The sequence below is a fragment of the Cucumis sativus genome, chromosome 3 (assembly GCF_000004075.3).
Source record: "Cucumis sativus cultivar 9930 chromosome 3, Cucumber_9930_V3, whole genome shotgun sequence".
NCBI lineage: Eukaryota > Viridiplantae > Streptophyta > Magnoliopsida > Cucurbitales > Cucurbitaceae > Cucumis > Cucumis sativus.
This window is the reverse complement of record NC_026657.2, coordinates 2,728,802-2,743,022: the sequence shown is the minus strand read 5'-3', so window position 1 is coordinate 2,743,022 and position 14,221 is coordinate 2,728,802. Positions and strand designations below refer to the sequence as shown.

At 31.5% G+C, this 14,221-nt stretch overlaps 3 protein-coding genes across 4 annotated transcripts; 2 read left to right on the top strand and 1 right to left on the bottom strand.

Annotated features, from left to right (window-relative positions):
• The first annotated feature begins 693 nt into the window (after positions 1–693).
• Positions 694–3,334, top strand: LOC101205126 (probable nucleoredoxin 1). The gene is made up of 4 exons (XM_004147906.3): positions 694–912; positions 1,216–1,695; positions 1,779–2,258; positions 2,473–3,334. The coding sequence occupies exons 1-4, from the start codon at positions 814–816 to the stop codon at positions 3,100–3,102; spliced, it is 1,689 nt and encodes a 562-aa protein (XP_004147954.1). The 5' UTR covers positions 694–813; the 3' UTR covers positions 3,103–3,334.
• A 563-nt stretch (positions 3,335–3,897) lies between these two features.
• Positions 3,898–6,268, top strand: LOC101204877 (general transcription and DNA repair factor IIH subunit TFB5). Its single transcript, XM_004147905.3, has 3 exons — positions 3,898–4,076; positions 4,480–4,573; positions 5,860–6,268. Exons 2-3 carry the CDS (start codon positions 4,539–4,541, stop codon positions 6,035–6,037), a joined length of 213 nt encoding a protein of 70 aa, XP_004147953.1. The 5' UTR covers positions 3,898–4,076; positions 4,480–4,538; the 3' UTR covers positions 6,038–6,268.
• A 1,541-nt stretch (positions 6,269–7,809) lies between these two features.
• On the bottom strand, positions 7,810–10,763 carry LOC101204485 (protein cornichon homolog 4). 2 transcript variants are annotated; one of them, XM_004147903.3, is made up of 5 exons: positions 10,553–10,754; positions 10,330–10,433; positions 9,315–9,496; positions 8,308–8,430; positions 7,810–8,206 (listed from the first exon to the last, which is right to left on the bottom strand). In XM_004147903.3, the coding sequence occupies exons 2-5, from the start codon at positions 10,399–10,401 to the stop codon at positions 8,173–8,175; spliced, it is 411 nt and encodes a 136-aa protein (XP_004147951.1). In that variant the 5' UTR covers positions 10,402–10,433; positions 10,553–10,754; the 3' UTR covers positions 7,810–8,172. The 2 variants fall into 2 exon arrangements, with proteins under 2 accessions (XP_004147951.1, XP_011650427.1); XM_011652125.2 differs by having other exon boundaries at positions 10,330–10,763.
• Positions 10,764–14,221: the final 3,458 nt, after the last annotated feature.

Sequence of the window (14,221 nt, the reverse complement as noted above, 5' to 3'; positions counted from 1 at the left end):
ATTTATATCGACGAGTCACTACTCTTCAAAATAGATTGCAATAGATGTCATTTAGATGCATTGTTCGAAATGGAAGTGGTTATACAAGTTTGATTGACATGGTGCATTGATTTTTCTAATGTATATGTATGATCCACATGTAAAAATTAATAATTTAAATACTTGCATTTATCTACATAACAAATAAATTGATGAGATTAGAGCATTACATGAAATATAATTAAAATGGTGTAACTTCATAAGAAAAGGGATAAGAAAAAGTTTGGATGCATCAAGGATGCACCCTATCTCTCTACCATAAAATAAAGTTAAATTTTACTTTGGTAAAAATTACTAAAGGCGAGAGTGAGATAGGTATATCATAGAATATATCTAATCATTTTCCATAAATATATATAATAACATTGAAATAAAATTTATTAAATTATTTAGAAAAATAATTAGAACCAAAATTTAAAGTATGTGAATATTACGATCTTAATTTAATATAATTTGAATGTGAATATTTAAATTTAAAAAAGTTTAAATTAGTAAATATAGATTTTGTTATTTGAAAAAGAATAAAAGAATATATTAATTATGGTATATTTATATTAGGTTGATTAAATATATGAGAAAAGTGGAAACATAGATTGAAATTTAGATATGGATGAAAATTTAATACTAAAATTAGAACTCTAACATTTCTTCCTGACCAATAGAAAGAAAAGACTATGAGCTCAAAATGTTGGTTCTTCCAAATTGTTGACTGACCACTGACCACAGCGAACAAAAACTCCTCTCTTTGTCTTCGATCTTAAACAAACTCCGATCATGGCAGCTCTCCACGGCGCCGTTCCCCATCCCCATTTTCTTCACTCTCTCTTCCGTTCTGAGTCTCAGAACTACCTTCTCCGCAATAATGGCGACAAGGTAACCCCCTCTTATTCTTTCTTTCATTTCGATCCATTTCTTGCATTTCCCAATTCTGCCCATGCTACCCTCTTTAACCAGATTTTGTTACTTCTTTAAATTTCTTTTTGTTCAATGTTTGTGTACTTTGTATGCAGAAACCAATTATGGAGAATCGAACGAACTGTTATGGAGAATCTAACATAATGTTTATAGATATGGAATAGTTTATTGAAGTGAAGCTTGTGATGTTTAATATTTGATTCCCCTGAATTTTGAGTGCTCTAATAATCTTGTTGCTGCTAAATCACCAACTCTCTGTAGGTTGAGATTGAGATGCTAAAGGGAAAAACTCTTGGCTTGTACTTTTCAGCAGCTTGGTGTGGCCAATCTCAAAGATTCACCCCATCTTTGGTGGAAGTGTATAATGAACTCTCTTCTAAAGCCAATTTTGAGGTAATTTTTGTGTCAGCTGATGATGATGAGAAGTCTTTTAAAAAATATTTCTCTGAGATGCCATGGCTTGCTGTCCCATTCTCGGATTTAGAGAGAAGGGATCATTTGGATAGCTTGTTCGAAGTGAGAGGAGTACCCCAACTCATAATCCTTGATAAGAATGGGAAACTTTCTACTGATACTGGAGTCGATTTCGTACAAGAATTCGGGGCTGAGGGGTATCCTTTTACGGTGGATAAAATCACTCAATTGTTGAACCAAGAACTAGCAGCGAGAAGGAATGAATCCTTGAGATCTATCATGGTCTCTTCCTCACGTGATTTTGTAATAACATCTAAAGGAGAGAAAGTGAGTTCCTATCATTTTTCTCAACAATTGCTATTTCAAAACCTGTTTTAACTTATTTATAATCTTCTTTTTTTACTTGCCAGGTACCTGTGGCTGAGCTTGAAGGGAAGATAATAGGTCTTTATTTTTTGTTGTCTTCATATGAACGATGTATAGCTTTTACACCAAAGCTTGTGGATGCTTATGAGAAACTGAAAGCGAAGGGGGAGAGATTTGAAATTGTGTTGATAACCATTGATCAAGATGAAGAATTGTATAAAGAAGCTTTAAGAAAAGTTCCTTGGTTTGCATTACCATTCAGAGATAATAGATGTGATAAGTTGATTCGATATTTTGAGGTTTCGACACTACCCACCTTGGTTATAATTGGGCAAGATGGAAAAACTCTTTACTCTAATGTTGCTAATGCTGTCGATGAACACGGTTTTCTCCCGTATCCATTCACAAAAGAAAAGTTCGCAGAGCTTGCAGAGATTGTAAAGGCAAAAGAGGAAGCTCAAACTCTCGAGTCGATTTTAGTTCTGGGGGAGCATAATCATGTCATCAAGAATGATGAAACCAAGGTTTGAATTTTGCATTAATTGGATATGGAATTTATTTTGAATTTACTCCGACTCTGCATTCACACATGACATTCTTTAAGATAAAGTGCAACTTCTTAACTGCATTTATGGTCATGGGTACTTACCTTTGTAATCCATAGTAATTAGTTTCCTTACTTGACAAGATAAAAGTCATAGGTGCATAAAGAACTATATTGGATGTTTGATTTTTCAGATTCCGGTGTCGAACCTGGTGGGTAAGAACATCCTCATCTACATCTCAGCAGATTGGTGCCCACCATGTCGTGTATTTCTACCAAAACTCATTGAAACATATCATAATGTAAAGAAGAAGGATGACAATCTGGAAGTGATCTTCATTTCCTGCGATAGGGATGAGTCATCGTTCAAAAATATGTTCTCTAGAATGCCATGGTTGGCTGTTCCATTTGATGACCCAAGGAAAGCATGGATAAGGCGTAAATTCAAGGTTCAAGTGGAAGGAATGCCTGCACTTATTTCTATTGGAGAAGATGGGCGGACCGCGACCAATGATGCTGTAGAACTTATTTCAAATTATGGTGCTAAGGCTTTTCCATTCAATGCTGGTCGAATTGAAGAGATGAAGATAGAAATCGAGGTGATGGCAAAGAATTGGGTTCAGCAGGTGAAGCATATACTCCATGAAGAACATCCAATTTCGCTTGTGTCTCGACGAGGGTATGTATGCGATGGATGCGAAAAGAAAGGACGTTTGTGGTCTTACTACTGCAAGGAGTGCGACTTTGATCTCCATCCCAGGTGTGCTTTGGAAAAGACCCCAGAAAACCAAGATGAGATGGAAGCATGGAGTTGTTGTGGTTGAAGTTTACTCCTTCATTCACACTTTCCCTAAACTTTTGTTTGTTCCAAGTACAATCATTTACGATAGTTACAGAAATTGGATATTGAACTCCTATTTCTAAATACTTTTTGTAAGCAGCAAATATGTCAATGCTAAACTTATTTTGACTTAGACAATTAAACCTTGTGTATACTTGGTTGTGTATATGTGTATGTATATACTTATTATCTCTTTTGAGATTCCACACCCTTCACTTTTCTAGCATATATGTTTATATTTGAGATTTCGACAAATTCTAGGCATGATTTCTTATAATTTTAATAGTTTATATATGTGTGTTAAAAGTAAGTTTAGCTTAACATTAATGGTTTAGATCTTCTTTCCTACCGGTTATCTACAATATAACGTTGATGAATGTTAAATATGAGTATAAGATTATTTATTGGATAATTGTCACAAATAGTAGTCAAAGGGTCATAAATAACATCCTTCTTGGTCTACTATTAAAAATGGCTTGTCTCCCATTGAATTTCATAGTGTTAACACATACCACATATCCTATAAATAGAGGTGACTTTATAAGACACACCACAGTTGAGTTCAGTTGTTCTCTACTTCTTCCATTCCCTATTTCGTGTATTTGATTGTTTCAATTCTCTTTATTTAGTTTGTTTGTTTTATAACATTTAGATATTTTAATTTTTAAAATAATTTTAAATTCCAATATTTATATAAAATTTGACCTTTTTAATCCATACATAATCTATGATTTTAGACCATGTGTAAATAGATTTTAAAATGAAATATACTGCAAGCAAAATGACACTGTTAAGAGAAGAAACAAAAGGTAAAGAAAAGGTCTTCCAATAACCTCTTCCCGTCGGCCACACTCTCTCGCTCGATCGCACAGCAAGGCCATTCCCCCATCTCCGATCGTTCTGCCGCCGTCCGGCCTGCCAGTCGTGTACAACCGCCAGCGGTTCGCCGGAGATAAGGTTTCTTTCTCATTCTCTCTCTCACTGCCCTCTCTCTCATCATTTTTCGAGCTTCAATTGAAAATGATCTATTGTCTTCCAATTTTCAATCGGCACTACGACAATAGGTTTCTTTTCATTCCCTAACCCTAGAATATATTTATCAGCCATGAAATGATTAATCTGAAAAATTGACCTTGGAGAATGCTTCTCTACTGCCGTCTTTATTAAGAATGAGAAGAAATTAAAGTTTCATAAGTTTCCAAGGAAGATGATTTAGAACACTTAAACTAGAAATCTCTTCTATAACGAGGGTTGCCTTAGAAACTTGAAGTTTCTTCTCATATTTCTTAAGATCTTTTTTCATAGACTAGAAAGGGAGCCAGCCTCGTTTATTGATTAATCACTTGAAATTGGAATGTAGGGACTGAGTTTCAGTTAAATTTGTTCTGCTGCTGTTTGAGAGACGGCGTTTTTGACATCATGGTTAATGCTATTAAAGGGATGTTCATCTCCTGGTAAAATACCTTCTTCTACCTTACTTAAAAGATAGATATCTATTTTGGGTGTACTTTCTTCTGTTTGATTATGGAATTTTGTTTTCTTCTGTTAGTTGTTTCGTTGATCTCTTTGGAATTGCTATGATATTTGAATGACGCAGCTTCTACGAGACTAGAGACTTCAATTGCGATATTGTTTATTATTTCTCTTGTTTGGTTATGTTCTTTTCTTCAGTTTTTCTTCCCCTTTCCCTGTTTTTCTTTATGATCTCTACTGATTACTGGAATAGAGTGTGTGATTATTATGACAGTTTAAATGGTGGAAATTCTTAGAATTCTTAGAAATTTCACTGCGAATTTACTAATACTTGGGGGGCTATAAGATTCTTCTTTCCTTCTTTTTCCCAAGTACTTGTTGGATGATAATCTCTTGTCTTTGGACTTGGTATGACAATCGAAATGGCATCACTTTTAAAAGACTTCAAACTTGCATTGTGATCTTGTTTGGTTACTTGGGATTTTGTTGGTCTTTCTTTTTCTCTCTGTTTTTTAAATGATTGTCTCTAAATGTTGGGATAGAGTTCGGCATGGAGTGGAGTTGTTTAATTGTGGATATGAAATCAATGTTTTTTAGTTGTGGGAACCTTAGTGGGTCAGGGTCTAAGAACTCATTAAGCCAAACAAGAAGCAGAACTAGCAACTCCATTCCCCCAACTCTGACCCCTTGGGTCAAACCTGCCTTTATGTGATTATTATGTCATTCTAAAGGAAAGCTTTGATGATGTCTACCAATACTTGGGGTCATGTTCTCTTCTTCTCTCTACCCCTGCCCCTCCTCAGTCATTGCTGGATGATCTCTTTTGAACACTATGATAGGCCTTTAGAATTAGTACGACAATCAAAATGACAACACTTTTAGAGGACTCAAAATTTTGTGATAGTTCTTTTTTTTTCTCCCTGTTTTCTTGATGATTATATTCTCTTCTAAACATTGGGATGTTGATATGACTTTTGAGTTATTGTTTCTTATTCAAATAATGAGGCACAATGACCTTGGCAGTTATCCAATTCACAATGATGTGGTAGAATTTGTTATTAGCAGCAGTTCATATAGCTTGAAATATCTTTGTATGTTCTATCATATACCATTTGTGAACGGTAAATGATTTCTGATATGCATTTGATGTTGCCTTTCTTTTCCATCTTGAATTTGCAACTTTTGGCATAATTTCTTGCTTTTCAGGATGAATAAAATTATTGGCATTTTCTTGTGTTGAGATAAATTAATTTCTTCCTTTATGCAGTGACATACCTATGGCACAATTTATCATCAATTACAATGCTTCCTTGCCTGCATCCCATAGATTTATCATCCATATACTGGATAACACTCACATGTTTGTGCAACCACACGTAGCTGACATGATTCGGAACGCCATCTCGGAATTTCGAGAACAGATTTCTTATGAGAAACCTACTTGAACAATGTTGGTAATCAAAGTTTCACTATATAATTGTATTTTTTTAGATTTTTTGAGGTTATAGATTTTACTTATAAAATTTATTGTGCATTCAAAGAGTTTTACATTGTATTGATGTCTCTCCACTATGCAATGTATCTCATCTGATTTGAAGATCTAGAATGGCAGAGACTAGTTATTTTTAAGGTTCAGTTAGACACCAAATTTAAAATAATATATTTCTTTTTAAAAAGGTTAGACTTATTGGATACATAATTGAATGTTTGTAAATATGATTTACGTTGTAGAACTTAGTTAAAGAATTTTGAATCACAAAATTCTTATCAATAAAATTTTGAATAATTTGATATATAATGTTTTGAGTAGATAATAGTAATCACAAAATTATAGTAAACCCTCCACCAATTAGATAATGAATCTTGAATTATTTATCAAAGTTTTGAGCTAAGTTTTTTTATACAAAATATTTTTTTAAAAATAACTAATTAAAAATTAAATAATATTATATCTATTATATGTGTGAGAGAGATAGAAATTAAACCAGAACTATCTTCATTTGATTTCTAATGTACTAACAATTTATATGCACATTGCAAAATAAATAAATAAAATGTTAACTTGCAATTTTGAAAAAAATGAAAGTCAATCCCAAATTTGAAAAAAAAAGTTTTCAAATAATATATTTTAAAAAAGTTTTTTTTTGTTGTATAAGTTGCTATTGTCCTCAAGATGCAAGATGCTTGAATTATTCATTTGCTATATGTTCTTGATTCATTTGCTATTGTCCTCAAGAACATATAGATGCTTGAATTATTCATTGACAAAAAATAGGAAAAAGAATTATTTTCAAATATAAAAAATATTTACAAAATATAGAAATTTTAATATAATTGTAAATATATTTAATAGTTTTTATCATTTGAAATACTTTTGAAAATTACCAAAAGTGGGACACATCTCATAAGGAAATTCAAAAGTTACGTACTCGAGCTATTTTAATTGTATTCCAATGTAAATCTTTCTATTCATAGTAAATGGAAGCTATGTGTCAAGGATTTTTGGGATTATTTTTTTAAAAAAAGAGTTATAGGGTTTGAAAGTTACAAGTTCGAAATCAATTATAAACTTGTTTTATTAAATTTATAATGATTCTACACATGTTTTGAGGAGTTCCTTTAGTTATTTTTTAAAACTTGTAAACATCTCATAAATATCTCAACAATATCCAAATTTGAAATGCATAATTTCAAATTAATTATATACTTATTTTAGGCGGATTTTATAACATGTTGGAGGAGTTTTTCCAACTGCACACCTCACAAATATGCAGCTAAGATCCAAATTAGAAATACCCAACTCCAAATCAAATCACCATATAAAAGTAGCTGTGAGATCCTACAACATAAAAATAGAAACAATCCACAACCATCCTGAATCTTTTATATTCATCCTAAATCACGTAAAAATATGTTTGGGTGTTAGATACAATGTTTAAATATACGAATCTTTGATTACGAGCATGTGAAGAATGATGAGGAAACCCATGAAAGTAGGATCTAAATACCTCTTATTTGAACAAACAAATGTAATACAATCTTCATCAAAATTTGAGACTAAAGTAAAAAATTAAATCCACAGACACAAAAGAAGTTCCGCTAAATAAATCTCAATCCAGAAAATTTAAGTGGATTCAAAGTTTAAGCCCCCACAAAAGAAAGCTAATAACAAATACCCAAAATTCCAAATGTAAAAATTTCATCAAACAGAATCAAATCGTAGAAAATGGAAGAAATTAAAGGATGAATTAAAATTTAATCAAACAGATGTCGATGTGGAATTACTACTCTTTTCTAGTCATTTTTTTAGAGAGAGAGAAAGAGATGATTCATTATAGTCATTTTACCACGAAGAGTACCTAAATAGAACAGTACTGACGTGAAATCTGCTTTCTAAACCTCTCTCTAGAGTCCAGAATACAAATGAAGTTCCCAACCCAAACAAGAATGTCAATGAAATCCTCAAAGTGCAGCAGCTTCAGAAAAAGAAAAGGTACTGGAGGATAGAAATTCAACTCACAACTAATGGGAACAACCGTTGAGATACAATCAACAACTGCATGCAAGCCATTGTTTCTCTTCATTCATCATCTTCCAAAGCATGATATATCATCCTGTAATGACAATCGAGCGAACTCGGTCAGTGGTATTTAACTATTTAAGTTAAGAAAAAACAACAGAGCAAGAACACAAGTCTTTCCGTCTCAAAGTGTACCAGAATATAGAAAGGAAGAGGAGGACAACTAGATAGGCTAGTTTGAAAAGCCGTTGCTTCTTTTCCCAGTTTAGCATATTGAATATCTCTGTAACATCTATCAGGTGCTGTCTTCGTAGGTATCTGATCAGGTAATTGTTAGTGATATCATTAAATATAGGGAGTGAGGAAGGATGAATGAGGGTAGACAATAGTTTAGTTGGTTTAGGCTTTGGAGTACATGAGAGGCATCATCGTATTCGTTTATCCTTTAATATTTCACTACAATTTCATTTTTTTGGTTACTATTCATATCCTGTTGACCTACAAAAATGTAATGAATAGAATATTGCCATGACCACCCGACTACTCAGGAAACTGATGTAAGAATGCTAGAGCTGGGAGTTATGTTACCAAAATATTACAATATTCAAAATACTTAGTTTTTCCAAAATATAGGATAGGCCTCAACGTTGAGCCAAAGAGAGATTCTGACTCAAATATTTTGAATGGTACATTACATGGTAAATTAGTTCCTCAACTAAGGCAGTTGTACTACTACTCTACACTACCACGTGCATTTTCCGGGATGGAAATAAAGCAAGCTCTAACCATATACCTTATGCAACACACGACACATCATGGATGGTCAATAATCTGTAGTTCGACAAAATGTATTGAAAGTGTAACTAGACATGTTCTCCAAATAGTAGTCTCCCATCACATCCCAATTCCCAACTAGAATATTAAGCAGCCACAGTTTCCAATCACATACCAACATGATCTACGCTACCCACTGACAGTAAGCTAGCCATGTGAATAATCATCGTATCTAACAACAAGTATCTATACGTTGAGTCAAATCAATGATTCTAAATGCTTAAAATAAGAACCATATATCCTATATACTCAAAACTGTTCAATCAAAATCATGTGTTTTTTTGTTTGCATTGTACTGTACGTATCATGTAAGACATTCTTGATTTTGTTAATAAATTCAATCAAAGGTGAGGGATGAAAATACTTACAGTCTCACATTATAGTATATGTAGGGCCCAGATAACAATGACATACCCCAATGCCCTGTTAAAAGATAGAAGAGGCACAAAACTCCCATAACAATGAACTCCGGCATAATCACTTTATTTATTCTAGAAGCAGAGTCAAAAGGGTTGATATAATCAAACTCGAGATCTGCCAAGCACATGAGCTACACACAAAAATAATAATGATGATGATGATGATGATAGTAGAAACAAATTAAAAACAAGAAGTTGATTCTTGATCCTGCAACTAAAAAAGATCAAAGAGAGGCAACTGATATGCATAAATACAAATGAAAAACTTGATTAAAAAGCGTCCTAAATTGATATCTAAACTTTTTAATATGTTTCGATATGAGCTCATTAGTCATTGCCAGCCTCTTGGAAAACTGAGCCTCTACCAATAGATTTTCTAAGGATCAACATTAGAAAGTCCAACCTAAGAATCAGTCTACATGTTATAATGATCCATTGCATCAATAATCTTCAAGACTACATGCCATAAATTTTAACTTTAATCATACTTTGCTCATAACAAACAAGACCAAATGCGTAAGGATTTATAAATAAACTTCAAACAAACTAACGCCAGCAAGAACCCAGACATCGTCAAGAAATTGAGGAAAAGAAATCAAAACTGCAAATTATGAAAACAAGAAAACTAGAGAGCATGATATGCAATTGACAATTGAATCCAAAAATAAACCCATTGATTACTAGCCGCTGGTGGAAAATTCAATAGAAAACCAATCCAAGATGCACTAGAAAAATTACGGTTTCTTTAAAAGTGCTTACAAAATAAGTTCTAAGTGTGCTAAACCCTAATCTGTTCGAAATGAACAAATTGCGCATAGAAATTGTTATTTACTTCAAATTAATGTTCAGAAATGGTAGTAAGATGAATCCGCGTTTAAACTTTTACATAAACCGTCTTTGATTCTACTTTACGAACTCGAAATGAAGATAATGCGAGACAAATAGATAGGATATTCGAATTTACCTGATAAACAAGGACAATAAGAAGAGCAATGAGGAAGAAGAATGATACAAGCCACACATATAGATCCTCCATGCTCCTCCTCTTCCCTTCCGCAGTCAATCAAACTATATTACCAGTGATTCTTGGTTAAAAGACGAACAGAGTGATCGAAGTAACACCATTTCGGAGCAAGATGGCGGCTAAGTGAAGAAGCAGAAGAAGAAGATTAAGGATAAAAACTCACGCTATAGTTCACGGAATCGGAAGTTTTACGAAGGTTTGTCGTGAAAGAAGAATCGGAAAGTGGATTTGGAATTTGGATGACCGGAAGAAGTCGACGTTGACGAACGCCGCCGTCGGGTGGTTTGGGGTCAAATTTCTGGAAATGCTTTTGGAAATCAAATCAAATTTAGGCTTACAAAATATGCTAAATTATAAAAATAACCCCAAAATTTCAAATGTTCCTCTTATAACCTCAACCCTCCATAAAAACAAAATATTATATAAAAAATATTATTCATTCGAACATTTTCAAATATAACAAAACGAATCAAAATATTTACAAAAAAAATATAATCAAATTTCAAATTCTATTCATGATGGACATGGATAAACTTCTATCAATGTCTCTCGAACATTAGAGTCGATTTATTAAATGTTCAAACCAACCCAACCATGAAGGGGTACAAGTAATCAATTGATCGGTCAATTCGTAGGTTTATGTCAGTTTAAGTCTTTAATTTTTTTTTCAAAATGTTGTCGATTTGAATAAGTTGAACGTTTCCTTATCTTTGTCTGACCGCTTTGTTAATGTCGATCGGCTAACTCACCCTTAAGTGACACTGATAGAAGTTGGTAGAAGTTTATTGGTATTTGTAAATGTCTAATTTTATCAGTTTGACCGTTTACAATCATTTTCCTAAATGTTATTAGTATTCCATTATAAAAATATGAGTAAACTTTCAAAATAACACTATCTTAACATCTTAAGAAAAACAAGTTACTTCTTAGTGATCATTTACCCCTTTTTAAAAATTTTATTTTAAACCCACAACAATCGTGGAACGGAGATCGACCTAAATTCTATTTCTATTCTACACTTTGAAATATATTTTTAATAATCCTTACAAATATAGCCATGATGCCCAAAGTATAATAAAATATATCACAATGAAAAATAATTTTCAAATAATAATAAGAAGAAGAACTTAATTAACAAATAGATAAACTCGTGGGCCTACTACAAAGCCATATGGGGAAACTCTCCCAAGAGTTGAGAGCTTGGGCCGCAAGGATGTGGGTTGATTTTTGTTGGAGAATCTAGGCCCCAAAGTAAGCCCGTTTTCACATATCAAAATTAGATCGTGATTTTAGTTAAGGATGGTGTGTACGTGTTCGAGATTGATGTTTTAAGGGTTGAAAAATTATATATTTTTCAGTCATTCGAATCAATTTCAAACCTAGGAAAACTTTTACTCGAAGGCGTAACTAAATATTAATTTAATTTTGATGGATGAAGTTTTGTCCGAAATGATTTTGATTAAGATAAAAGTGATTTTAATGATTCTAAAATCACTTTTAAACATATAATTTGATTCATCAATGATATAAGTTTATTATTGATATATCATGTTACAAATATTAATTATCAAGTTACACAAAGTCCATTTATATGTGTCAATTCACTATTAAGATGATGTACTCTTCCCGTTCTTTATTGTTCTTTTTCTTCCCCTTTTATTATACTCATCTTGAATTCAACATGTTGAATAGGAAAATTCAAATGTTAGACTTATTGACCAATAAAGACACATATCTAACTCTACGATGTTAAGGAAACTCGTTGATATTAAATTTTATGTGAGTGGCTACGATGGATTGAGTACACATAATCTCTTAATTAATCATTTATCGGGTGTTGACTAGTTAGATTATGTTGAAGTTTGAAAGTTTATAGTTTTAGGAAAGTAATTATATTTTGGAAATTGGTGTATAAATTAAAAATAGGCCTGAATTAAAACTTGATATGGAAACAAAATCTTGAGCAAAAAATGCAACCACATGCAATGTCCAAAAAAGATAATAAAGGGTTGTTGGAGAGGCCAAAAGAGATGAAGACATGAAAGATTTGGGAAAATTTTCACATGGCCAATAAATTTTCATAAGCATGCTTAATCATATCAAAGTTGAAGGCATGCATGTACAAATCAATTCATTAAAATCTAAAGTACAAAAGAAAAAACCCATTTGCATGCAAAAGACTATTTTATTTATATATATTTATAAAGAGTCTCTATCTCTTCCTAGATTAGGCCACAAAACAAAAGATATAATTGAAGCAATCATCATTAAATGCAAATTTTGAAATAAGTTAAAGAAGACCAACTTTCTTTTTTTTTTGTTGTATAAAGTCACTTTTTTGTTTTAATTAAAGACATGAAGAGCAATAGTTACTCACATACCCTTTGCCTTGTGTTTTGGAAAATGTATTTTTTATAATGTTAGACTTAGACTTACACCCCACATCATTCATAATTGATAATGAATATGTGTCTGATCTATAGTTTGGACTAAGTTATTAACTTATTTTAGGAGGACTAAGTTATTAACTTATTTTAGGAGGGTTGAGTTTAGATAAATGAAATATTTTATAGATTGATCGATGAATGTTTAGTTTGAGTTGAACAAATTTATCGTCTTTCTATTTAATTTGATATTTTTTTTTCATAATTATTAGATTCTCCCATCTCTGTTAGAAAAGATTATTTTTTTCAAGACTTTCAAATAGATTTTATCCCAATTTGAATTAGAAAGTTAATTTAATATTTAAAAGTTAATAAATAGATGTTTTACATGTTTATGTTTTAAAAAACAAAGTCTTCTCACGATTCTTTGGTGTTTGACATTTAATTAGTGCATCTTTTTACTTTAATTAATATTTCTTTCAAAAACACATTTTTTAATCATTAAAATCAAACTTAACTTTTGACTCTATATTTTCAAATACATTTTGATTTTATCAATTTTTTTTTAATAATGAGGTTGGGATTGGAGCAATTTTATTGATAATTTTAATGGTGAGGTTAGATAACCATTTTCTTTTATTTGGTGTTGTTGAGTTTGGAGGAACTATTATGATATCGGTGTAGCTAAATATTTGAGACATTTTTATGGAAAAATAATATAGATACAACAATGAGGATAAAGTTTCTATGTTATCATCCTAAAACTTTAAACTTGATTTAAGAATCATTTTTTACAGATAGATTCTTCTATTGTGATTGATTGAGTTCTTAAATTCTCTTAGGTTCTATTTACCATTGTGACCAAATAACACGTTATTTTGAAACATAATTGGTTGAATGCATTAATCACGTAACCATAAAGATTTGTCTCCTCTAATCTCTCATAATAAATAGTGGGGTCAATGTTCATGATTAAACCTTAATATTGATCTCAGAATAAAAACAAAACTAAACAAAACCCTAAATTTTCAACATTATTGCGTCCTCCACATATATATCATTGAATGTGGATCTTTTGTTATATATCTATACATATCCTCTTATGCATTTTGTTTTATCTTTTTCTTCTTGTAATCGAAATGCACTATTTTCTATATATAAGGTGGAAACCTTTCATTATTATTTATATTATCTTCATACTCCTAAAAGATATTTCATTCAATTTTTTTAGATATTAATCAATTTATGTAAATGATGTTAAATAAATGCATGTCATTGTATGTCTTTTAATTCTTATGTGCATTACTTGAATTTATTTTAACACGAAAAAAAATTCTCTAATTAATTATTTTTTAAAAAACAAACTCAAAGCTTAAAAGTAAAAAAAAAAAAAAATTATGAACATGATTAAAACCTAATATAAACTTCGAAAGGAAATTTTGTATAAA